This window comes from Camelus dromedarius, chromosome 16, assembly GCF_036321535.1.
Source record: "Camelus dromedarius isolate mCamDro1 chromosome 16, mCamDro1.pat, whole genome shotgun sequence".
Taxonomy (NCBI): Eukaryota; Metazoa; Chordata; class Mammalia; order Artiodactyla; family Camelidae; genus Camelus; species Camelus dromedarius.
The window spans coordinates 54,191,918-54,217,579 of NC_087451.1; the positions used below are offsets into that span (position 1 = coordinate 54,191,918).

Consider the following 25,662-nt stretch of genomic DNA (forward strand, 5'->3'; position numbering starts at 1 on the left):
AACCCTTAGTGGGTGGCCAGAACCCAGAAGAGCAATCATTAGCACTCCGAGCCCACATTCATGGTCAGCTGTTGCAGGCTGCAGCGCAAAGGAATCCTACACTTTGAGAAGCACACTTCGGAAGGACAGGGTAGAGTCTACGCAGGAAGGCTTCATTTGAGCAGAGACGTGGAGAGGGGGCGTGGCCAGCAGCTGGATTTAGCTGGGTGAGAGGATTTTGGAAAGGTGACTCTTTGCTTACCTGAAGCAGGTAATGACTCAGTTAAGTAGTGAGAGCCTTAAATCTTCTTTGGAAAGAGGTGAAATAGAAGTTAACATAAAAGTAGAGTGTGCTCTTGGCAGTACAGCTTGCATCAAGCTACAGCTTCTGAGGGTATAATCTGGGCCCATCTTCTCTCTCTCTCTCTCTCTCTCTCCCTGAATTATTTTTTTCCATTCCAGAAACATGACTGCTCATAATTTGGTCTTCAAGCTCCACAAGGAGCCTCTCGCCTCCCTCTTCCAAGAAGGGAAGTTAGACCAGGATGGAGAGTCCTTATCGCTGTTTCACAAACCAAAAATAATGGCTCACATTTGTCCAGTGAGCGCTTACTCTGTGCCAGGTGCTGAGAGCTCTGTGTCTATTAACTCATTTAATTCTCACAACGACCTCTGAGGCAATTCTGAGAAAAGCAAGCAGGAACCTACCTAATCAGAGTGACATTCGTGGAAATCCAGGAGCAAACGGGAAATAGACAGCTGCCCTCCTTTGGGGTCAAACAGCCAGTCGGGATCTTCAGTGTGTTAGGGTGGTCAGGAGAGGGGGACCCAGGAAGCGAAGCACGGGGTCAAAGGCAAATGGGACTAAAGTTTCTGGAGAACAAACCCAATGTTATATAGAGTCAAAAAGACTGAAACTAGTTATGTGAACCTAGGGGCCGGGTGGGCCTTCATCGCACCAAATAAGCAGTGAAATGGGCCTAATCCCTCTGAAGAATAGCCCTCTAGCCACATCCTTCCCAAGGTGGCCAAAATCTGCTGAGAAAACCTGCTATATAAACCACTCCTCATCCTATGAAGATGGCCAAACTTCAGCGCACCTGACGTCACCCGTCGGCCCCAGGAAGGGCAGAGAAGGCAGGGAAGGTGCTCCTCTGAAATGGCAGGAGCAAGAGCTTTGGAGGCCCGAACCCAGCCTGCCATGGTCACATGACCACGGGGCTTCTCCCCAAAGCCTGAGCCAGTGAGCAAAGAGCCTGTGTAACAGCTGGTGATTGGATGAGGGACCTTCGAGCGGGCAAGGGCAGCATGCCTCGGTGAGCGGATGGTGGCTCCAAGAGGCAGGCCAGAAGGCCAGTGGAGTCAGCAGCCGAACAGGTGGGGCAGGAGGTAGCAGACATTCTCTCAGAGACGGGAACAGCTCCCCTGGCCAGGAGCCTTCACGGCGGCTGAGGGCCGGATGCGACCCACTCAGGCCCCTTTATGCCCTTCTATTCCAAGGACACTTTTACCTCGACATTCCACACCAATATTTTTCCTCTTTCAATTCCTAGACTTCCAATGCCCCCAAAAGGAGGTGAACGGGCAGAGATTGGGGGGAAGCGATGGGCTGACATTAATTGATAGGAGCAGCTCCGAGCAGTTCATGCTGCCTTATCTCTCTCTCCTCTGGATAGCGTGTGTCCGCCAGAGTCCGCGGGGTCGGTGATTAATAGGGGCCATCACTCACTGTCCGGGACGGCTGAAAGGCAGCAGGGAGGGGGCAGCCCTCCCCAGAACTGAGATAACAAGCAGCAGGAATAATGAGTGGTGTCACTCCACTTTTCATTTTGATGGAAAGTCATTACGGGAGTCAACGCCAGCGACAAAGAGCCATGAATCAACTGCTCTGCTATGAAATTAAAATCGAATTGCCGGCCACCCCCAACCCCTACCCTTCCTGGGAAATGGGGATGGGTAGGTGGCCGGAGAGAGGGGTGCTAGCTTGGGGTGGGCTCGACCCAATCACAGAGCAGGCAGTTACGGGGAGGAAGTGGACAGGCAGCTAGCGAAGGTGACAACCCGTGTCTCCACCTTGTTTATCAGACCCTTCCTCCCCAAACCGCATTTTCCCTCTGCCTGGAGGTAAGCTGTGATTAAAAGGAAAATACAGCTTTGCTGGCTCCAACGAGGCTGCCACTTGACTGCTCCCCTTGGGTTTCCGGCCTGAGTGGGGCAGTCTGGGCCTGGCTATGGAAAGAATGAGGCCCAGCTGACTCAGCTACCCCAGAGTCCCTCGCTGAGCCATTTGTAGATTCTAATCTGGGGTCCTCCCTGTCACCAGGAGCAGAGAGGAAAAGTCTCCAACCTGAGACTCCACAGGATCAAGAACCCCATGAAATGTGGGCACGGCCTCAATTCCAGGCCCAGCGAAGGTCACTATCAGTAGTGAAGCAAGGGTCCTTTCCTCTTTTATTAAGTCCAACTAGATAACGAGAAGGAGCAGAAGCTGTGGTTTCAGGCTGATGGGCCACAGGACCAACCAAGACAGCTTCTTGCAGAGACTACAGCGAGTGCCAAGGTCACCATCTGGGTGATGGTTCCATCAAGGGGCTTTCCATCCTCCAGCTGGCCTGGCCTCTTGTCGGGAGGGGTCCCTGGCTGTCAGTCCCTCCTCTGTCCTGAAGGCTGAGAAGACTGGCAGGAAGAACGGGGATCATGTCACAGAGAGGTTCCCATCAGGTTCACGGGGCGCCCGTTGTACCTCTTGGAAATGTCCGCCTCAATCTGAAAGACAGTGATACCGAGTGGGCGGGAGGCAGAGGCAGGGGGCCTCGCTCTGTGGGGACCGGGCAGGTCTGCCTTTCTGCTCACCAGCTTCTGCAGCTCCCTGGTCTTCTCCAGCAGCAGGTCCAGCTTGGGCTCCAGGGCTGCCTGCTCCCGAAGCGCTTCCTGTTGCTTCTGCACCATCAGCTCCTTCTTCAGAGCCAGCAGCTGGGACTGCTTCAGCTTCTGCTGGAGGAGCTCAGTCACTCGGTCCACATACCTGGGCGTGGCACTCAGGTAAGTGTTTGGTGTCACTGTGCAACCTGAGCGTCCCTGTCCAACTGTTAGAAAAGGTGAGCCCCAGGAAACCAAGTGTCTAATTGGCTCTCAGCCTCCGCATCCTTCAATCTTTTCTTGTAAGGAAAACCACTTCCGGTTCCCTATCCTACCTGGGAAGCAGGTTCTGTCTGCCTACATCAAACCATCCCACCTTGCCCCAAAGAGAACCCCCATCCCCGGTTGGGATGATGCCATTATGGGAGGCAGGGATGAGGTCTAAGGGGTCATGGAGAGGAGGAGACAAGGTCAGGGATGCCCAAGATGGCAGGGTCCTGCCCTCAAACAGCCCAGTATCAAGGGGAAAGCCAGACCTCGGTGAGGCCAGGATCATAAACAGGTGCTGCATTCGAAGACTGGTGAGCCGGCCAATGAGATCCTGCAGCGCCGACACCATGGTGACCATCTTCGCTTTGGTCTGGCCCTGCAGGATGGCTGGAGCCAGCTGGAACTGGCTCACGGACAGGATGTCTGCCTCCTCACTCATCTCCACTGCTCTCTGGGACAAGAAGATCTCGAGCTGAGGACAGAAGAGGATTTGATTCAAACCGAGAAAAGAACTCAGAAGCTAGGCCCTCAGACTGCTCAAAATGAAGAATAAGCTGAGTGTTAGCCTCTAGTTGTGGAGTTACTTTCTCTGAACACTTTTATTGCTGGAAACTCACCAATTATCACATGGGAGTTTGGGGCAGCCTCCCCTGCCACCTTTCAGTCCCCCATTGCTATCTCAGGCCTGACCACACCACAGACCCCTCTCCTTCCTCCCAGCCTGTGGGTCAGATAACTACAATGCAGAGATTCAAAGGGTTGTCTCTGCCCCAGTGAAGATATTTTCTCTCCACAGGAAGAATGAGATTTAGGGAACAGGAGTCCATGTTTGAGAAGCCCTGGATTAAGAAAAGGCTAGGAAGAATCAGAACCAGCCACATGTCTTGTCACTCTTATTCGACCATAGAAACTTGATCCCTTTTATCGTCCTAGCCCCTTGCTGGCAGTGGGGGTGCTGGGCAGAAAGAGAGGGAACTGGACTGGATTGGTGAGGACAAGGCCTTTCATGAGGCCTCCCCAGCCAGCAGGCCACCAAGAGTGAGAAGACCCAGAGATTAACAAAGGCCCCCAGCTTCCCAGTCCCACAAAGAAGGTCCAAGAACACTGGCCTCTTACTCTAGGACATCTTAGCCATAGGGATGATACACAAACGAGAACACATCACTCCAAACCTCCTAGTTCCCTCAGAGTAAAAGCCACAGTTCCGACTCCCTTCATCTCTCTGAGCTCTTCTCCTTCCCCCAGCCCCCTGCTCAGCCACGGCCACCTCCTTATTCGTCACACATGCAGGGCAGACTGCCACCTCAATGCCCCTGCAGCTAGGCCCCCTGCCTGGAAAGCTCTTCTGCCTGACATGGGCCTGGCTCTCTATGCACCCCTGCAGGTCTCAACTTATGGATCACCTTCACAATAAAGCCTTCTCTGACCACCAAGAGAAAACCACAGCCCTTCCCAGCACTCCCCATTTCCCTCCCTGGCTCTCTTTTTCTCCGTAGCACTGATGTTAACACCTAACATACTACATATTTTACTTATTTGTGTTGTTTCTTGTCTGCCTTCCCCACTAGAGTATAAGCTCCATGAGGCCAAGGACTCTAACTGTCTTGTTCGCTGCTCAGCCCCTACAGATGGTACCAGGGGCTTAGGAGGTACGTGATTAACACTGTTGGACAAACGGGGAAGGGGGGCATCCTGATATGTGAGCCCTTGCTCCAGAACAAGGAAAGCATTCAGCGTCCTTCATGCATACAGGAAGGGTCAGGCCAGGTGTCTGGAGTGATGCTGCCTATGCTGGTGCCAGGCCTCCCCCCACGTCACCCAGGGGACAAAGGTACCTCCATGAGCTCATCAATGAACTGATTCCGGGTCTCGGGGTATTCAAGAAGCGTCAGAGCATCTGGGCCCCTAGCAACACCTTCTGGAGCTGCCAGGAGGAGAGAGAAGTGATCAAGTTGCTGAGGGCTGGAGAAGACCCTTAAGTTTGAGAAGTCCTGGTGGGTGAACATGGGCACAGACTGCACTAAAGCCACTTCCTGTTCCAACCCAAGTCGGAGGGGTTACCCTTTCCCACATGTCTCAGCCCTAATCAGGCACTAGAGTTGACCCCAATCTGTGAGGAGGACCACAGAGCTGAGCTCCAAAGAATGGCAAGTTCCTCCCCTCTGGTGAGCGTGAAGTCCCGTCCTGCACTGCCCTCTAGTGGCTGCGATCATGGCTACAGCCTCTCAGCTTGGGAGAGGGGTCGGTCAGCGCACTTGGAAACACCTCCCGCAAACTGCCCCCGCCTCCCGCCCCCGGCAGAGAACAGCAGACCCTCATTCAGTGTCCAAAAAGTTGAGGGTTTATAGACTTAATTTTAAGAACTTCTCTCCATCCTTCTCTCCATCCCCCTCCATCCCATCATCAACGAGAGTTTGAAAAAAACAGGTAAATGTTCAAGAAGTCCAATCTTAGCAGTGCATTTTTTGTTTCTAGAGACACAGGGGCACTCCCTGCCAGGGCTGCAGGGACCGTGCACTCACCCTGGGTTCCGGCTTCCAGCACTGTGATCTGCAGAGCAGCGGCATCATCTCCCCATTCTATCTCATCACCCCCTGTTTCCTAGGTAAAGAGCAAAGGACCCCAGCGGTGCAGGGAGAACTTACTCCCAGCAAAGGGAGCTGGAATAAACCAAAGCCCTCAATAATAAGTTCAGTGATGGCACATTTCAACCATATGAAGGACTTGCAGCCCTGACGGAAGTGGCAAAGATGGCAGTGTGGGCCCACGCAAGTTGCTACCCTCATCCCTGCTTTGTGGGTACCAACTGCCGATCCTCCCACACCTGCCCCAAACACTGGAAGAAAGGTCAAAACACTGATCTGTCACTATGGAAACTCTGTCTCCCTCTGGACTACACCTGGTCTGAGAGCTATGAACTTCAAGTGATGCCTTTAAAGACAGATAATACTTTTCTTATCACCAAAGCAGCAACCACAGGAAGTCCTCAGAGAGGTGGACCAAGAGGGCATGCTAACCTTTGAGTCGGACTCCAGGGAGATGCCCCAGTCAATTCCCACAGCCTGGGCAGAGATGCCAGAGTCAGCCCCTTCAGACGCCGCCTCCACCCCGAAGTCGCCCCAGTCAATCTAGAAGGGGAAAGAAGTGTTAGCTCACAGAAAACAATTCCCCGAGGCCTTCCCCTAGGCCTCGGCCGCCTCAGCAGGGAGCACCAGCACACTGTGGAAACGGAACGGCCTCCAAGCTTCCCAAAGGATAGCCCATCTTCAGAGAGCTCACGGGACTGAAGCGATCCCAGTTCAGAGCCCACCCGCCTGCTGGCCCTCCTCAATGCTCATCTATTCCCTGGTCTCAAGAAAGCCAGAAAAATAAAGAAGTAGGGCCTTCTCACAGGAATACCCCTTTCTTCTCTCTGGACTCTGGATTCAAACTGGACCTGGACCACGTCTGAGGGGAGGAAGCGGCTCTCACTCGGCCTGTCTTACCGCGTCGTCCTCCACCTGCTCAGGAGGCTTCTCAAGGTGCGGCCGCTCCACCACCGAGGGCTCCGAGCCGGTCCTCCACTCATACACCGTGGAGTTGCCCCGCGTCTGCACATACCGCAGCATTGGCAACACCTGCTCTGCGGGGCTGCAACAGAGCACACGAGTGACCCTCCTGCCGCCCACATGTGAAGCCAGCGCTGGGCTCAGCCTGGGCCATCAGGGCAAGTGGGCAAGGCTGCCACAGGTTCAAGTGGAGAAGAGAGCACAGACAGGGGGAGGAGGTGAACTCTCCCCTGGCTCAGGAGAAACTGAAGCCCTCATTACCTTTCACACACAAACCCCACGCAGGCCTGGTACAGATCAATGGCTTCCCCTAGGGACTGGGCCCCCGCCCCGATCTCGGCCAGCTGACTCGGCAGGTCCTTCACCAGGGCCAGCAGTTCTCTCCGGACGTTGTCCCCCTAGAGAGGACCGAAGAGGTGGGCTCAGACACAGGTGGTGGGAAGCAGAGACCAATAGATTAAAGAAAACGCCTGAAGACTAGCAATCGGCAAGAAACTGGCCCAGGAAGGGCACAACCGGGCTGAGAGGGAAGCCCTTTCCAGAAGCAAAGGAGTTGGGCCCAGGAAGACAGACAGAGGCCCCGGGTGTCTGTCCTCCCCGGCGGTAGCTCACGGTGATGCCGGCTTACCGTGACACTGGCTCACCATGATGCCAGCTCACTGGGACGCCCTCACCGCGATGCCCGCACCATGATGCCGGGGGCTCACCGTGATGCCGTACTGCTTGCACGAGTGGTAGAACTGCTCCCGCATCTCAGCGGCCCCCGCCTGGCCCTCCTCCTCCTTGCGGCTGTATTCTTGCTGCAGCTGCTGGCACTTGGCGATCTGCTTCTTCAGTGAGGGGATCTCGTAGTTGACATTCCGAACCAGGAGGCTGGAGAGTTCAACTGAGAAGGGCCCAGGAAGTTCACCCCAGGCTCCCACATCATAAGGCAGGCATGCCCCAAGGACTCACACAAATATTCCCCAGCGTGGTGACAAAGTGCACAGGGTTGGCCTCCCAGCTCCTCCCCTTCCTGCCTGTGCATCCCAGGACAGTCATTTAACCTCTCTGGCCCAATCCTCTTCTATAAAACAGGGACAATAGTGTGTATCATGAGGATTAAGGAAGAGAATCCTTATAAAACACAAGTACAATTCCTTGCATTTAGTAGGTGCTCAGTAAATATTAACTACTATAATTATTTATACTATTATAAAACAACCCAAACTGCAGCTGGCCCTTTAGTTACTTTCTCAGGCATCTGACATGGCCCCCAGGACAACCCGTGCCTCTTCGGCTCAGGGTAGCAGAGGGAGTGAGTCATCAAGAGGTGAGCGGTGGAAGACCCCCCTACACCTGCTCGGTCAGGCTCGGCAAATGCCACCTGCCCGGTGGCGGTCCTCCTCCCAGCACTCTTCATGGGATTTATTTTTCCCACCTCACAATCATCTACACCCCAGCCTCTTCCCCGACATGGACTGTGCCTCCCAGAAGCCCAGGGTCTCAGAACTCAGGGAGTGGGTTTCCCCATGGATGCTGGGCCTCCCAGGTGGGGCCACTTTACCTAGGTAGGTGTTGTCCTTCTCATACAGGGCTACAATCTCCTGCCAGTCCTAAGAAAAGAAAGGGGAAGTGAGCCGGAACAGCACTCAGCAGCCGCATCCCAGCTCCATCCCCCAACTGGGGAGGCTCTCCCACTCTTTGCATCACATCAGGCACAAACTCCTTGCCCTTCTTCATAATTCTGGCTGGACCACCCACTTTATTTTAAGAGTGTGGCACCAATGAGCGATTCCCCAAAGCAGCAGGTCTGAAAATGTACACCCAGGGGCAGGACCTGCTTTTGGCATAAACTATGGAGAAACAGAGAAAGTTCAGGAAATATTCCACGTTGGCATCTCCAGTGGATCTTCAGAGAGACCAGACTGGGCTCTGACCCCGTGGTCCAGACGTCTCCAGCTACACATTACCACTGTCGCCCACACTTGCCTTCATTCGCTGTGAGGAGTACCGGCCAAAAATATTTTTTGTGGAGGCTTCAGTGCCTTTGAGAAGCTCCACGATTCTTAGGCAGTGGAAGTAGTGAATGTCTGGAAAGCAAGGAAGAGCAAAGACTTTGGGGATTACAGTCTCTTCCCCACCCACTCTGGCCAACACACATGGCTGACTCGTGAATATGCCAGTAACTCTGGCAGGCACAGCCCTCCCCTTCCTTACTTTGTGTTGGAAACCAGCGCGTATACCCCCAAGTAAAAATCCCTCTTTCTTTAGGGGTTAGTCCTGTGGCTAAACAAAAGGAAGCAGCCCAGCTGATACATACTACCCCAGGAAAGAGGGGGGTTCCAGTAATGTAGCCCCTAAACACTCACAGGACCCAGAGAGCAGCTGGGCGATCTCCTCGCTCTCCGGCATGTCCTGGATGGCAGCATTGATCTTCTCTCGGATGGTTAACACCAGACTCTGCCACTTCAGGTTGCAGTGCCTTCTGTCCACCAGCCAGTCTGCATGAGAAACACCCAAATCACCGCATTCCCATTCACGTGACCAAAATTTCATCACTGATTCAAGTGAAATAGGCTAAGACATTGGCTAAGAGTTATATTCATATCCGGTAAGGTGTCGGGGGGTCACAGGAGGATGGGAATGAAGACAGACCCAAAGGGATGCCTGGGGCTAAACAGACTCTGGCAACCTGACTTCATCCGCCGTGTGACTTTTATAGAGCAACTCCCTCGACACCGGGATAAAAAAAAACTTTAAATTCGTCCTGACATCAAAGTGCCACTTTTGACCACTCTAAATTCTCCACAGTATTTTTGCTTCTATGAGTAATTATATCTTTCTTACTGACAGAGAATGCTATTCAACTTCCACTTCCTCAGGGCTGGGATTAACCATGACAATGGAAAATACAAGATGATTATGCCAAGGACCAGATGAATGAACGCCTGCAAAGCCCCTAATACCTTCAGCGCCCTAAAGACTAGGTAACACTGGTCTGTTCTTACCAGTGAAACACCATCCTGCACACATGTATACCAACGTGACTGACCTCCTGGATTCTGGGCCCAGATTTGTGTTTTTAGTAGAGGGTGTGGGTGGATGAGAACCCTGCACATTTCCTCAGTAGGAGAGAGCTAAGAGCTAGACTTTGTGGTCAGAAGATCCTGGCTTCTAATTATCAACTTTCTTTGGCAAGTCTCTCAACCTCCCTGTGCCTCAGTTTCCCTACGTGTAAGATGGGTATGATAAAGATACTGAGTACTAGAGGGAATGAAGGTAAAATACTGGGCACTGTGCCTGGCACATGCAAGGGCTCAAGAAGTTATAAGTGATCCTCATTTTCACAATGCCATCTACATAAAACAGCACCTGGTACAGAGGAGACCCTCAGTGCATGATTATGGTTCCATTGGTCCTTTTCATGACCAATAACAAGCACATACATCAAGAATGTACATCTGCTGAAGGGCTGGGACAAATTCGAAATGAAGCTAAAGGAGCTCACTAAGGGGCCATCTTAATAAATCTGCCAACTGGCCAAACACCGGGGTCCCACTCTAGCTACCAGTTTACTCCCTCTGCTGTATTCCTCTAAAATCTTCACCAAGAAAAATTCCGTAGATGTCACAGAAGAAGCAAAGACATGAGGCAGTTAAACATATGTAACCTTAATGACAAACCCGGCATCAAATCAATTAATCCAATGATGATTTAAAAATCCAGGAGCTGTGTACTTGCCCTGGACGGGTCAGAATCAAGCAGTCCTTCCCTGGCTCTGAACTGGGAAGGAGGTATGTAAAACCAGATAGAGACAGCAGGGAGATGGCCTGGCCACTAAGTTTTTTTTATTTTAAAAAAAAAAAAGTCTTTTATTTCCAACTGGTTTTATGTCCCTCTTCTTCCTAAAATCAAGAGGAGATGGAAGTTTTAAAAAAGAGGTTTCTTTCTGGCATTAAACAACAACAAAAAAGCATAAGATGCTGGAGCCTGACTTAGATTCTAATTTCAGATCATTCAACAGCTGACCATTTTTAAGGTAAGCCCTTACCCTCTCTGCGCCTGAACGATATGACTGACAACACATGTTATAAATGTTGAAGCTGAAAACGCAGGTCAGGTACAGACCCGCTCCTCTTAGAGAGGCAGGTCGGGCCACAGATGGGGGCATAGAACAGGGCAAGTGGTCAGCGCCTCAACAGAGACCTTGGGATGTCTGGGCTCCAGCTGTTGGTGACAGGGGGCAAAGGACCGGGCCTCCCCCTTCAGTCGGCTGAGCGGGGGCGCCCCTTCCTACCGAGCAGCTTGTTGGTCTGGATGTCGATGGGCACGTGCTGATGGTCCTGGCAGGAAAGACGGCGGGGAACAGGGCTTGAGCGCTGGGAAGGGACGTGCCACTCGCGCGCTCATTTCACCGACCCAACAGCCACCCTGCGGGGCCAGCAAGACCGGCCGGGGAAGGCTGAGCCCGGGAGGGAGCCCCGAAAAGCAGGTCAAAGACGGACGGGTTGAACTCAGTCCAGAGGGTCCCAGACCAGCCCCCCATTTCCCCAGCTCCTGTCCCCCGACCTGCATCGTCCCTCCACTTCCGCTTCCGGCCAGAGACCCAGACCTGCCCCGCCTATCACCAATTCAGCGATTGTGTGGCTGAGCCTCACTTCAGGCACAGACTGGCCTTTTTGAGCCACGTCACCGGCTTCCTCAGAGCCAATCGGGGCGCGAGCTCCACCCCTGGACTCAAGCCCCACCCACCACGGGGCTCCTAGTGGCTGAGCCCTGGAGGGGCGGGAGAAAAGGAGACAGCCAATGGGAGACGCGAGGCGGGCTCAGGGCTTGGGAGGGGCAGGGGCGCCAGGAAAGGCTTGCAGTGACGGCGTGTTCGCGGCAGGCGGCGCCCGAGAGCCGATCCCTGCCGCTTCCAGCCTGGCAGGCACTGAGCCCTCTGCGCCAAGGATTAGCGCGTTTGCGGACAGGGTCTTGGCGCCTCGCTGGGCGACCTGCAGGTCTTTAGAAACGCCTTCTTGTCTAGCCTTGCTTTACAGTCCATCGATCTTAGTTTGGAGGTCTCTTGTCGCTCTTGTCACACATTGCCATCTCATTCGGTTTATCTAATAGACAAGTGTTGAGCACCTGCTACGTGTTGTGTGATTAGGGAAGGGAACGGGAGGGAGGAGGGTCAAGGGAGGCGACTCAAAGATAACACCTAAATTGAGTGTTAAAGGAAGAGCTGCAGAAAGTGGGCGATGTGAGAGGGGTGTTCCGGGTGGAGGAGAGTACAGACAAAGCTTTGCAGACCACAGACTGCAAGAGAGGTGCAGGGAACAAGCAGCCGGAACTGACAACATAATTGGCAGGGTCCAGTGCCAAATGAAAATGCAGGGCCCCTTGTTTATAAATATGAACGATTTCAAGAGGGCACGCATAGGTCTGGCACTCATGATGCCAACCCTGCAGGGAAAGGCCAGCCTCTGTCCAGTGGAAAGTATGAGGTAGGGAGTGACTGGAGAAGAGATTTAAAGGCAGAAGGGTCGTATCTTATATCCTCATTAAGGAACTTGGACTTCACACTGGCAGACAGAGAGGAACCACTGGAGAGGTTTAAGGGTTTGAGGCTTGAGGTAGGGAGGGACCTGTACAGATTGGCTGCAAAGAAGATGGAAGTGTGGGAGATAAGACTGGAGACAGGAAGACTATCAGGAGGTTTTTATGCTAGATTAGGGCCTGACCTGGGACAGAGGCACGAGAAGGAAGAGAAGTTCCGGATTTGAAAGATGTTTTGGAGGAAAATGGACAGGACTTGGCAATCGGCTGTGTGGGTGGGGGAGAGGGACAGCAAGGATGACACCTAAGTGGTTAGATGGGAGTACCCCCATCTAAGACAGGGATGCAGGGTGCTGAGCCAAAGGTTGAGGGGGACGGTATGTCAGCTTTGAACTTGTAGGGTTGGTGGTGCTGGGAGACCTCCCTCAGGTGAAAAGTGTGCAGGAGGCACTTGGGTCTATAGCTCTGGAGTTCAGGGAAGCCATGGAGTTGGGGATACAGCTTTGGAGAGCACGGGCTGACTGATCTGTGGTCCAGGTGCTGGCTGAAGCTGAGGGAGCAAGTGAGATTGGGCAAGAAGTTGGTAGGGTGAAGAGAGAAGATGGGCTGGGGAACTCCAGGGCTGGGTGTGCCAGTGTGCACCTCTCCCCTTCCAGGCTGTTAGCTCCCCCAGGAGGCTCTGCCTGGTTCTTTCCAAATGACCCCTCCACCTCTGCCTTAGTGCATTACTTGGGACTCAATAAATTTTTATTGAGCTGCATGGTGTGATAGGACAGTGAGAAGACCTAGATTCCTGCCTAGTGAGATCTTGGACCATTTCCATAACCTCTCTGCCAGCCACAGTTTCCTCCCTGACTATCTTAGAGTATTCCTATTTACAGGCTTAAATAAATAAACATACTAGATGTACATAACTCTTTATAGTTTATGGCATGCTTTCATACATTTTCTTTTTTGTTTGTTTATTTTTGTTTTTTGGGGGAGAGGTAATTAGGTTTATTCATTTTTATTTATTTTTTAATGGAGGTGCCGGGGATTGAACTCAGGACTTTGTGCGTGCTAAGCATGTGCTCTACCACTGAGCTATACCCTCCTCCCTTCATACATTTTCTCATTGTTTGCAAACTCTGTGTTTGTGTATGAAACATTAATCATTATTGTTACAGAATGGTTGAAAGACTTCCCTAAAAATGGCTCATAGAGCAGAACTAAGGGCCTCCTCAGGACTCTCTCATGGGAATTTGGCTCCGATCTTAAGAGTCCTGACTCAGGCTGTAGGAATTGCTGGGGCTCCCCCATGATTAAACAAACACTTTCTGGGCTCCAACTATGTGCTCCTGGCTCCCTGGGACATCCCAAGAAGCATGGCCCTGCCCCACCCTCAAGGTGCATCTCTCCTCCTTGAACCAACAGGCAGGGCAGGGCAGGGTGAGTCTGGAGGCCCAGCCCTGGTGAGTTGGTGGAGGCAGACCACGGGCACTTCACCTCCACCCACCTCCCCAGCCGGCAGTGCCCCGGGTGACTCACGTGGAACAGAAGGCTGTTTGAGAACAGTTCTGCCCAGCTGCTGGCCTGAGGGTGGTGGCCTCAGAGAGCATAGGAGTGTGGTTTTTGCACAGTATCTGCACCGTTTGTCCTTTTCCAAGGCCATAGAGCACCTCAAGGCTGATGGGCAGATAAGCACACAAGTGGTCTGGCATCCAGGGCATCGAGGTCCCTGGGGCCACCATCATCTGGAAGGTGGCAAGGAGAGGATGTAGGGGGCTTCCAATTGGGAATCTCTCAATTCTCTGCTGATTTAGCAGGTGGGATGCTGTCTGGGGGAGGGGCAGGCAGCACAGAGGCAGATGGGGAGGAGCGAGCAGGCCTGTGGCAGCTTTGGACAGGAAAGTACAGAGCCCCAGGGTACTATGTGTTCAGGCTGCCTCGCCATCCTTTGTGGTGCTTGTTAACTTGCTTATTAAGTGATAGTCATGCGTCGCGTGCCAGGGTAGATCTAAATGTTTTACAAGCCTTATCTAATTTGATCCTTCCAACAACCTTGAAATGTGGGTACTGTTATTAGCCACATTTTAAAGGCAAGGGAACCAAAGCTTAGGTAGTTAACTAACTTGTCCAAGATCATAGCTGGTGGTTGCTGAGGCTGGGATTCAAATTCAGGCCTGCCTGGCTCCCCAGCCTGCGCTCTTCTCCGAGGGATGTGATTTCCCCTGCAGACCCACCTCCTCCATTCACACAGCTCAGCCACCACAGCCTCCCGCCCGAGGGCCTCTTCCTCCCTCCTCTTCAGCCTGATTCCCACTTTCTCCGTGTTGTTGGGCCAGGCACTTAGAACCCCCACCCTTGTAGTCCCTGCCCTTTTCCAAAGTTCTTTATTACCACGCCCCATTCAGGGCAAGAAGGCCCATGGCTTATGTTCCTGGCATGGCCATAAAAAAGAAGTTTCCTCTTGACATTCAGATAATCCATATGTTTATTACTTTATGGTCCACGTCTTCTGTGTGTTTGCTGACAGCCACACTGACTGTAGGGTGTGTGTGTGTGTGTGTGTGTGTGTGTGTGTGTGTGTGTGTGTATCTATCTGCCTGCTGGAGACTCTGAAAGCTCTGGAAACTCAGCATTCTCATCTGGGGCTCTTTCTGCTAGCAGTGTGACCTCTGGGTGGTTTTTTTTCAGTCTATCTCCCCAACTAGTCAGTGAGCATCTTGAGGGCAGAGTTCATCTCTGTAACTCCAGCACCTGGCGTGACACCTGACATGGAGTGTCAGGTGCTTGGTGGATGCTTGTAAAGGAAGGAAGGAGTGAAGGTGCAGCAGGTGCAGGAAGGCACTTAGTGGTGAGTGAGGACCATGATCACTCGGTCTGGGAAGAGGGCTATGTATTCCCCGCTCTTTTCCTCACCCTTCCCTCTACAGCTCAGGACTTGGAGTCACTTGAACTAGAGGGGAGAGTTCAAGGTGAAGACATTAGAGCTGGTTGGCTTCATGAGTTAAGCACAGGCCAGAAAGCCCATGAGGGGCCAGTCAGCTGGGTTGTGCTCTGGGGCCAATAATTGCCCCATAAACCCTGGCCAGCCATGCTCTCCTCATCCCTTCACCTTTGTTAGTCTTTTGGGGAAAACAACTCACTGGGTGGCCTTGTGAATTGGGTCCAAGATGTCATCTTCTCAGGATGCCACTGCATTTTATTGTTTCATCCTTCCCATCATGGCAGGTGGAGGGAATCTGCTCTTCCAAGGGGAGGGAAACCAAGTCCACAGCCCAATGCTCCATCTATCAGCTCCTTTCCCATATGGCTCAATGTTAGGTACTCTCCACTTGCCAGGCACTATTTGCCAAGATGCTGGGGACCTTAACATGAAAACATAGTCCCAGCCCTCAAAGCAAGTGACAGTATGATTTGTGAAGGGCTCACCACATTCTAAGTCCCATGACAGCTCGCCCAGAGCCCAGCACTGTGCTCATGCAAAGTCAGTGCTTAAAAAAATCAGTACAAACAAAACACGAGGTATGCTCAGAGTGCTCAGGGAACAGAAGGAAGGAGTAGCCAACTCAATTTCAGGGCAAAGGCGTGGGAAGGGGGTGGAAAACCATCAGAGCAGGCTCCTGAGGGAAGTACCACTTGAACTGATTCTTGTAGGATGGAAGGGGATTGCAGTAGAAGGGAGAGGAGAGAGGGGCGGAGTGTAAGTGATGGATGTCATTCTAGAAACAGGGAGTAAATAACACCACAAAGCACATAGATAAGAGAGAGAGCATGGCTGTTCCAGAAGAAGTTTATTGTGGGAGTCTGAGATGTTTATGGGAAGAGTGGAGAGAAATTAGATTGAAGAGATTGGCAAGGTGAGACAATGAAAAACCCTCAGGTCCATGACAAAGGGTTGAAATTTAATACAATAGACCAGGGTTCCCAACCCATAGGCAGCAGATGCCTGGAAAGATAGAGAATTGTGCAGAGAGTCCAGGAACCCATAAATGCAGTTGTGTTGTTTTACTGCGTCCTATGGGCAGGTGGAGAAGTCTTTCTACATTGAGAAAGGATCCTTTCAGAGAACAGGAAGCCCAGACGGCCAATACATGTATGAAAAGATGATCAGTGTTATTAGAAATTAGGTGTGTCATTAACTAGGGCTGCTGGGACAGATGCCCACCAACTAGGTGCCTTAAAATATCAGAACCGTGTTCTCTCACAGTTCTGGAGGCCAGGAGTCTAAAAGCAAGGGGTCAGCAAGGTTGAGTCCCTCCAAAGGCTCTGAGAGACAGTCTGTTGTGTGCCTCTCGCTTGGCCTCTGGTGGTTGCAGACAATCCCTTGCTATTGTGGCTTCATCGCCCCAGCCTCCGCTCTGTCGTCACATGGCGTCCTCCCTGCGTGTCTCTGTATCTCTCCTCCTATAAGGACATTAGTCCGTGGATTGAGGGCCCACCCTAACCTAACCTCAGCTGAACTAATTACACCTGCCAAGATCCTATTTCCAAATAAGGTCACATTCTGGGGTTCTGGGTGGACATGAATTTAGGGGGGACACTATTCAATCCAGGGAAATGCAAATACAAAGGCACAAAGATTACGACTTCGCTCCCATCATATTGGCAAGTATTAAAATGCCTGTCTGTGCCTCAGGTCATGTTCACCAGAGGTAGGTGAAGGTCTGGGGGCAAGATGCTGACTAGGGATCACTTCCTACGAGAGGAAGCAGACAGAAGTAGGATTGGGCAGAGGGAGAAACCCACCTGTAATGCAGGCCTGAGAAAGTGCCAGGGAGTTTACTGGGGAGATCTGGATTGAGTATTGGCCCTCCAAGTGCCCTTCCTGGGGCTGAAATGGCTGGACTTCATATCCCGGCTGCAGGCTGCCCTAGAAGGGCAGGCTTTGGGGAGAGGGGCTCTCTGCAGCTGAGGCAGGCCCTGAAGTTGCTGACAGCTGGAGGCTGACAGCTGAGGAAGGCAGCAAGTCCCTCCTCAAAGGGGATCTGGTTGGCACACTCATTGTCTACCACACTCTGACAATACAGAGATGGTCAAAACAAAGAGTGTGGCAGGCCAAAAATGCTCCCCGCCACCCCCCAGGATGTCCACATCACATCCCTGGAAACTGTGAATGTGACCTTATTTGGAAAAAGGGTCTTTGCAGATGTAATTAAGGAAGGATCTTGCCATGAGGGGGGACCACCCTGGGTTATCCGAGTGGACCCTAAATACTATCACAAGTGTTCTTGTAAGAGAGAGGCAGAGGGAGATTAGACACATGGAAGAGGAGATGGTGATGTGAAGATGGAGGAGGAAGAGATTGGAATGATGTGGCCACAAGTCAAGGAAGGTAGCAAGGAACTGAGTGTCCCTGAGGGATCATGGCCCCTCTAACAACTTGGCCTTAGCCAGTGAAACTGATTTGGGACTTCTGACCTCCAGAACTGTGAGAGAATACATTTCTGTTGTTTAAAGCCTTCGAGTTTGTGGTAGTTTGTTACAGTGGCCACAGGTAACTAACACAAAGAGTAATGGACGATTGCTAATCGGGCTGCAATGTGGTGAACACACTCAGAGGATCTGAGTTCTCACGTGTGGAACATTTGGAGCAGATTCTGGAACCCAGTTCCCATGAATATTGGCTGTTTATACTCCCACTGCCCACTGAGGGCTCCCTGAAGGGACGAGTGGCAACCTCTCCAATGGCAGCCTCAACACCCACCTCAGACCCACCTCTGCCTGCCTTCCAGCTGCACCTGGTGTAGCCCCCACAAACCAATCTTTGGCCTTGCCTCGCTTATCACCGACCCGGCTGGGGGACCCCCAGGATCTCCTATTGCCTGGCCTCCCAGAGAAGGGGGAGTGCTGAGGAGAATGGCAGCCCCCCTCTTCCCCCTGCTTTGGGAAATAAATATCCCTGGAGATTAGATCTAATCCCTGAGCTGAGATCAGTAAAATAGGAAAGATTTGTCAGGTCAGATTAGACCTGTAATCCAATGTGGCCCCATGGCCACGTTCCCCAACAGGGCACCAAGGTCCCTGGGGGCTCCCGCAGGTGTATTTTACTTGCTTGACTCAACAAGGACAAATTTCTGAAAATGCACACATTGCATCTTTGTATATGGAATATCATACTTGAGCTGGTTTTAAGAAGGTGCATTAAAAGGGGGAGAGTACTATAAAGCAATAAATCATCCTTGTGGGGGTAATCTGTTTCAGGGATAATCATAGTTTCTAGCCTTATCTCAAACTCCCCTCCCAACCCTGCTCCTCCAGGAAATAAATCTCCCAAAGGTCAGGGGTTGGGCCTGACTTTCCAGGCTGGTCCCTCCCAGGACGGGGAGGGGGTTGGCGCCTCCACAACCACACCTGGACCTGGTGACGTTCTTGGAAGGGCTGGCCACATGGGTGTCCACTGAATCCTGCCCACTGGGGCTCCTTCTCAAGTGTGGAGCTGAGATAGCAGGATTCTGCCCCTCCCTGGGTCGTGGACATCAGAGAGGCCTACATTTTGGAGTGGGCAGAATGAGTGCTTCCCGCACAAGCCCCCTCCTGTACAGATGGAAATGGTGAGCTGGCCCTTGGTTACTGTCCCTTGGGCTAGTGCTTCTCCCAATGTCCTTCCAGGAGCTTCCCAAGACCTGAGCTGTAAGTTTTCAGCCTCTCCTGATGTCTTCTGGGCTGGACATTCCACTCTCAGATAGACCAGGCTTTCAGAGAAAGTGACAGATCTAGAAAGCTGTGGGTGCCTTCCTGGGACAACTGTGTATACCTCTCAGAGTGGCAGGGGAAACTTACAAAACAGTATCTTCAATTCACATAGACCCCCGGGGAGGTGATAACCTCATAGCAAGTCTGCTGCAGCTAAAACCACAGGAAGTGAAATAAATGGGTTTTCTCTCACATTTGCCTGCCCCAGGGAGAGTGGGACAAAGGCAACTGGCTACATTAAGAATTTCTTAAAGACAATACTGTTGTTTCTCACTTGCGTTTTAAAGCTTGCATTAAGTGCTTACTATGTAAGGTCTGAATCATTGATAGATAATTCTGGGCTCAAGGAGCTAAAATTCTATAAGGAAGGCAAATACACAACTATATCATTGCAGTACTATCTATGTACATATATGTGTGTGTGTGTACATATATCATCAGTCATGGTGTATAGCATGGTTAATAGAAGCATGTGAATAAGCCCTGTAGGAACAAGAAAATTCCTGGTGGATTAGGGGGCATATTGATTCAGGCTTTGAGGGATGAATAGGAGTTTGTCTTGATTTACACAGGGAGTAGGGAAGCCATTCCTAATCTCACCTTCTCCAGCAGCCTCTGTACCCAGGATGGAAGGCAGAGAAAGGCCTAATGTGCGCATTCAGGGAGGGCTGGGAGAGGAGGCTGCAGAGGCTGGAGGGGCCCCATCCCAGAAAGGCCAGGCCAAGTGGATCCCTGTATGGACCATGGGGAGCCTTTGAAGGACTGTCCACCTGAGGCTGGGGGGCAGGGGGCCCTAAATAAGATGGAGGCAAACACAACCTAAGAGGCCATGAGAAACTGAGCCAGGTAGAAGCAGGCTTGGTGATGATGGGGCAGGTTTGAGACTTGGTTAGTTAGAATTTAAAATGTAACTTGGAGGGAGAGCCAGGGAAAGGGAATTATATGTCTTTTCTCTCCCCAGTGCCTTGCTCCGAGCTTGGCACATGACACAGTTCACGTACACACATACCCAGTCCGTGGAGGAAGGTAAGATTTCAAGGCCCCCGATGCCTACCTCTCCGAGAGAGAAGAAGGGGATGAGGGTGCTTGAGGTTGTACTGGGTCTGGAGAGCCTGGCCTAAGGAGGGGCTGATGCCCCCGCCCCTGCCCCTCGGGAGATCTTGAGGAAAGCCCTTCAGGTCAGGAGAACCACAGCCCCCCACCCAGCACCCGCCTGAGGCTTAGGGTGGGAGCAGACAGCTTGGGAACCGGTCTGCCAACCAGTTTAACCAGGGACCGGTTTCGACTCCAGAGTTCAAAGGAACTGAGTGCACCCCATCCTTCCCGGGCCAGCGGGAGCAGCGGCCCTTAACCCTTTCCAAATTGTGCCTGGGGCAAAGTCCAGGTGGCAGTTCATGCTGGAAAGGGGTCTGGCCTCCTTGGGGCATGAAATGGGTGGGGCTGACCTTGGCTGTAGCGGTGGGGTGCAACCAGGCACCTGAGAGGGGGGAAACTGAGGAGAGAGGCTCCCACGTCTCTCCCCCCGCAACCCCCTCCCACCCCAGACTTCCCCTGGGATTTCCTCCTCCAGGCTAGGCGGTCCCTGGAGGACCCTGGCTTCTGGGTGGGTACGGGGCGCTGGGATTGGATTTCTGGGGTGATGAATATTCATCAGCCAAGACGGCTCCTGCTTCTGTTTACTTAGCCGGGAGGGGCTGGGTTTCAGGTTCACCTTGACTCCTGGAGCTGCAACAGAGCAGGTACCGCTCCTGCACCTGTTTCTCCTGCACCTGCCACACAGCTGCTCCTACCCAGCTGTCCTGGCCTGAGTCTTGCCTGGCGCGGCACCCCGGAGGCACTGCCACCTCCCAAGTCTCCCTCCAGGGCAGCTCCTACACTCAGCTCCTTCTCTAGGGAAGCTCTCGCCTCCAGCCCGGAGCAGTCGGGATTACAGGTACAGGCGGAGGGTGGGCAGGTGGGGAAACCAAAGAAAGCACAGACTTGTCAGGGCACCCAGTTCTGCCTCCATGGCTGACAAGCCCAGCTGGAAGGGGGAACCAGGCATGCTTGCCGGCCCCCATCTCCCCCTAGGTGGGCAGGCAGAGCTCAACTCATCCCACTGGCTTCTTGGAGTCAATCCAGGCCTCCAGCAGAGCTCCTTCTGGGAAAGTTTCACTCCAGAGCAGTTCACTATTAACTCTTGCTGAACTGGGGCCTTCCACCTCCTCCCCCTCCAGCCTGGAGGACATTTCTGGCTGTCTGGTAGGAACATCTCCCTGTCCTATCCAGGGTACCGCAGTCTTATGCAGAGTGAAGAAGCACCACAGGGACCCTGCAGAGAGATGGGGGTCCTGGGTTTTGTCTTACGACATAGAAGCTGACTTGCTCCCTCAACCCCCTTCCACTCTTCCACCTCCGCCCCAGTCAATGGTTAACTTGTCCCAGCTCAGTAGGGGCCCAGCCCAGCCTGGGCGAGGCTCTTAGAGCAGCACACAGAATCCAGCTGACATGGTGGGGGCTGTCCTGGGGTGCCCACATGCATGCCAAGGTGCTGACCACTACAGGCGCGGGATGGGGGTGGTGGTGACAGGCTGTCCCAAGGCCCTTTGTGGGTTCTCAAGCTGTGCAAATAACGGAGGTGTAGCTGGCATCCTCAGGGCTGATTCCTATCATCCCATAGATTGTAAGGCCCCAGGGCAAGGGCCCAGCCCTCAGCTTGGCCTGCTCAGGGCTCTGCACAAGCAGACATGTCATCAAACTCTAGGTCTGTTCAAAACCCCAAGTACCTCCCCTCCCCCGGCCCCCCAGCCTCCTGTGATTAGGCCTGGATATGCAGTTGTAGGCATCTCGCTCTTTGCAACTTTGGATACCTGGAAAGTTTGGTTCGCATATCTTTTTTTTTTCTGAAGCAAATCAGATTTTATACTATCTTAGGGGTAGTTCACTATTTAAAAGAATCTTATAGCTGGGTTATTTTGTAAAACAAAGAGTAGTCTACTAATGTATCTGTTCTGCAAACAGACTGCATAGGTCAGGCTTGCCTAAAGGGCTTACATGTGCTCACATGTCCTCCTGGACAGAAAGGACAGTAAGGCCTGGCGGAAAAACATCCTGGACAGACCAGAGTTCAAGGCCAGGAGCCAAGGGCACCGATGCCTTGGTGCCTTGGTGAAGGCCCCAGGGCAGGGTCCCAGGGCTATTCCAACCTCTCTTTGTGGTTTTCTGACAAGTTCCTTGTGATCTATCGCTCCCTTTACTCCAAGGAGAGTGGATGCCAAGTTCAAATACCTGTGAAAGCGGGTATATTTTAACTGGCATAAGCAGAATTCATGTTGTCTCAAGGAGCTAGGCAGTTTGGTGGTTACTGTCATTCAAGAGCTGAATCCTCCACTCCCCAAGTTCCTTGGCAGCCCTGGATGGGCGGTGGTGGGGCTGTGGGACTTGCCCCAGACCAGGTGGCAACTGGGGCACCCACAGGCCAGGCAAGTGCCCCGTCCCTCCTTCCTGGCCCTCCCCACAGCTCCTTCCAGAAACCCATTCTGGAACACCAAGTTCCGTGCAAGGCTGTGCTAAGCCCAGATGGGGCAGGCTGCCAAAGCAAAGCTCTCAGGCTGTCCCCTCAGTGCTCACCTCTCCAGGGTGCCCTAAAAGTATTTATTTGACCACTCACTCCTCCTTCACTTTCTAAGTGGGAGCTGTACTAGATCTCCCTGGGAGTCTCTTGTTACTTGAGTTCAGCTCGTGGGACAAGGTGGGATCTGCTTCCTGGACAAAGAGGTGGGAAGGAATCCCCTGGACATGTGCTCTGGGCAAGGAGATGGGTGTATGCAGCGACAGGGGACCACAACAGCAAGGGGGCATGGATGCAGGCACTCAGATCATTTCAAGCCTAGGTCAGCATCCTGCTTTCATTTTTCCTGAATTTGATATGTTCCCCCTCTAAAAAAAAAAAATCCATACTCAATATGGAAAATCTGAGAATCAGATAAATAGGGAGGAGAAAATATCTCCTCCTCCTTCTGCACAACAAAAACTGGTGTTAATTACTTGTCAGATTTCTTTCTGGTCTTTTTAGAAAATTTAGTTCAGACCGTCAGTTTTTAAAAGGAGGTGATACACTTGCCTGGGCTTGGGCCAGCTGCCCAGCTCGCTTTTTGGTGAACTGTGACTACTGTACCTTCTTCCTCAGGACCTTCTCAGCCCACACCAGGGTCCTGAGAACCAGACCACCAACCTCTCCAGGCCTGGAAGTGTCTCCATCTCTAGTCACTCTGCCTGCTCTGTCATTGATCTTAATTCCTTTAGTCTACTGTCTCTTGTTCTTGAGACATCCAGGCAACTTCTCCTGCCAGAACTTCCACTAGCTCAGACGGCAACTTGGTGGAACTTAGTAAAAGGTGAGGCCTCATCTGTGTCAGGATTCATCATGTCGTCTGTGGATTTCAGCCTGCCTGCCCCACCTCTGTGGGGTATCCTTATGGAGGATCCAGCCTGTGATAACCACATCCCACATGTACCTCTTGGCTCCCCCAGACCTCTTTTCAAATTTTCAGATCCCCTTAAAACCCCTGTCTTCACAGAAGCTGTACAGTGAAAGGGAGCCATCCCTCAGTAATTATTACATTACCATAAGGTTTACTGTGCAAAGCATGCCTACCTCGTGGGCAGAGATTAACATTAGAACTAAATGTTAGGCTGGAAGGGACAGGGGAGGACAATGAGGTCCAGAGAAACAACTTGCCAGAGGTCATGAGGCTGGAACAGTTGCCAGGACCTCCCACTCTCAGTCTCAGGTTCCTCCCCGTTAGAAAAAACCCAGCTGCTCCTTTAGTCCCGCTGGTCATCACTGGGAAGCCCAGATTACTCTGAACAACATAAATATTTAATTTCGTAATGAATTCCAAGCAAAATGCTCAGAGTGTTTCTGTCCATCTGATACCAGCTGGTATCTGCCCACTTCTGGTAGCAGGGCCAGGAGGTGTAGCGGGAAGAGCTGGGGAAGGTGTCCAAGGCCTGGTTGCTGTGTGCCCCGGGCAGGCTGTTCACCTTCCTGCAGCCCTGACAGGCCTGGAGTCTCAAAGCTGCATGACAGTGGTGTGTGGTTGTCCCATTGTCCCCTCCACCTGGCTCAGATGGATTCCCCGTGGGTGTTTTCTTGGCCACCTCTTCCCCAGACCCTCTCTCTCCTCATATTTTCCAAAAATATCACATTACTTACCTGAATCCTGGGTTCATTTGGCCCCTCCTTCAACTCTTTCAATCCTGGCTATTAAAAGAGCCCCTGGTTAGGAGACTAAAAAGGCTGCTCCAAGCGACCTGCCTCTTCTCCCCACTGACCCCTTTCTCTCCCCAACCCCTATTCCTGTAGAGCACCCTCAGGTCTGGAAGCGCCATGACCGAAGTTGGTTGGTGGAAGCTGACTTTCCTCCGGAAAAAGAAATCCACTCCCAAGGTGCTCTATGAGATCCCCGATACCTATGCCCAAACTGAGGGCAGCACAGAGCCCCCGAGGCCTGACGGCGGGGACCCTGACAGCCACTTTAACACCCGCCTGGAGAAGATTGTGGACAAGAGCACAAAGGGCAAACACGTCAAAGTCTCCAACTCGGGCCGCTTCAAGGAGAAGAAAAAAGTCCGAGCCACGCTGGCGGAGAACTCCAACCTCTTTGATGACAGGGAGGGCAAAGGACAGTGAAGGGGGCCAAGGAGGATGCTAGCCACCTCCTCGCTCCCTGCCATCAGCCGGATCTGAGACAGGAGCTTGCCACGCTGGCCTTTTTTGGCCACAGCTGAAACCGTGGGGTAGTTGATGCCTGCTGGCGGGAAATATCTGGTTCTAAGTTTGTATTTATGTGCTCCAGCTTTCTGGAAGGCCTGAGAGATCCCAGGCCCTCCCACCCTCCCCCACCACACTCAAAGGCACTCCAATTCAAGGATGAAAAGTCCCACTCAGGAAGGACAGCCCTCCTCAAAGCAGTGGCAACACCGGCAGGGAGGTGGCCATAGCAAGGAGTGGAGAGGAGGAGCCGGACAGACCTCCCCGCCTCCCCTCCCAGGGCACAGGGTCAAGGGTGAGTTTGAATTGCTGCTCCTTCTACTTTCTCTACCTGTGACTGTTCCTTGGGTCAATTCTGAGAGTATATTTTCCAGAAGCCACGTGATGGTGGGTGGTTTCCTGGAGCTGAGGCGGAGGTGCTGAACTTGAGCTCACCTACTAACTCAAGTGGGAAACTTCCTGGAACTTTGCCCTCACGAGTGCAGCGGGGAGGGGACCCTGCAGAAGGCCAGATGAGGGACCCCTCGGGTTCCCGCACATACCCTCAAAGGGAAGCTGTACTGTCCCCAGGGGTCCAAACTCGAAAGGGGGTGGGAGAGCTCTGGCAGGAGCTAAAAGCAGCCAGTTCTCCAACCCCTCCTCCCCCTACTAGTATTTAAGACGGATCAGCCCCAGAGATGAGTCCTGGAGCCTTGAATTTTGTTTAAAAAAAATAATTGTAGGTTTTTCTCTTTTTGTAATAAACAATGCTGCAAAAGCAGAGAAACTATTTATGCTCTTGTCTTGCATTTACTGAGATGCTGTTTTTCAGGCCTTTACTCCCTTCATGTAAGTAAAATGGAACTTTGTGCTTAAACTTCCTTTCCAGCATGAGAAAGGGTCCCCAGGTGTAAAATGTAATACCTGGGTCACTAACTTCACCACCAAGCCTCCTGCAGTATCTGGGGATGGAGAGAGCAAAGGAAGGAGCTATGTACACCCCAGCAGTCAGTTCTTTCTGGTCAACAGAGGGGCCATCAGGGGCTCCAAGAGAATGGAGCAGACAGACGT

The 25,662-nt window shown here is 52.4% G+C and overlaps 2 protein-coding genes across 4 annotated transcripts; one reads left to right on the forward strand and one right to left on the reverse strand.

The window, feature by feature from the left end:
• Positions 1 to 2,407: 2,407 nt before the first annotated feature.
• CDK5RAP3 (CDK5 regulatory subunit associated protein 3) lies at positions 2,408 to 11,303 on the reverse strand. 3 transcript variants are annotated; one of them, XM_011000750.3, is made up of 14 exons: positions 11,208 to 11,303; positions 10,936 to 10,981; positions 9,008 to 9,139; positions 8,628 to 8,728; positions 8,203 to 8,251; positions 7,364 to 7,542; positions 6,918 to 7,054; positions 6,594 to 6,738; positions 6,126 to 6,236; positions 5,631 to 5,709; positions 4,944 to 5,032; positions 3,375 to 3,580; positions 2,833 to 3,004; positions 2,408 to 2,745 (listed from the first exon to the last, which is right to left on the reverse strand). In XM_011000750.3, the coding sequence occupies exons 1-14, from the start codon at positions 11,211 to 11,213 to the stop codon at positions 2,680 to 2,682; spliced, it is 1,518 nt and encodes a 505-aa protein (XP_010999052.2). In that variant the 5' UTR covers positions 11,214 to 11,303; the 3' UTR covers positions 2,408 to 2,679. The 3 variants fall into 3 exon arrangements, with proteins under 3 accessions (XP_010999052.2, XP_031324103.2, XP_031324104.2); XM_031468243.2 differs by lacking the exon at positions 8,628 to 8,728; XM_031468244.2 differs by lacking the exons at positions 8,628 to 8,728; positions 11,208 to 11,303 and having other exon boundaries at positions 10,936 to 11,201.
• A 9,259-nt stretch (positions 11,304 to 20,562) lies between these two features.
• PRR15L (proline rich 15 like) lies at positions 20,563 to 25,381 on the forward strand. The gene is made up of 2 exons (XM_011000749.3): positions 20,563 to 20,790; positions 24,205 to 25,381. The coding sequence occupies exon 2, from the start codon at positions 24,229 to 24,231 to the stop codon at positions 24,529 to 24,531; it is 303 nt and encodes a 100-aa protein (XP_010999051.2). The 5' UTR covers positions 20,563 to 20,790; positions 24,205 to 24,228; the 3' UTR covers positions 24,532 to 25,381.
• Positions 25,382 to 25,662: the final 281 nt, after the last annotated feature.

What these genes read in the sequence shown, in the direction of transcription:
- PRR15L (XM_011000749.3), top strand. Translation starts at nt 24,229, where the DNA reads ATGACCGAAGTTGGTTGGTGGAAGCTGACTTTCCTCCGGAAAAAGAAA.
- CDK5RAP3 (XM_011000750.3), bottom strand. An exon ending in GAAGGACAACACCTACCTAG is followed by an intron (nt 7,543 to 8,202) that starts GTAAAGTGGCCC and finishes GGCCCTTCTCAG; the next exon opens with TTGAACTCTCCAGCCTCCTG. An exon ending in CCAGGGAGCTGCAGAAGCTG is followed by an intron (nt 2,746 to 2,832) that starts GTGAGCAGAAAG and finishes ACTGTCTTTCAG; the next exon opens with ATTGAGGCGGACATTTCCAA.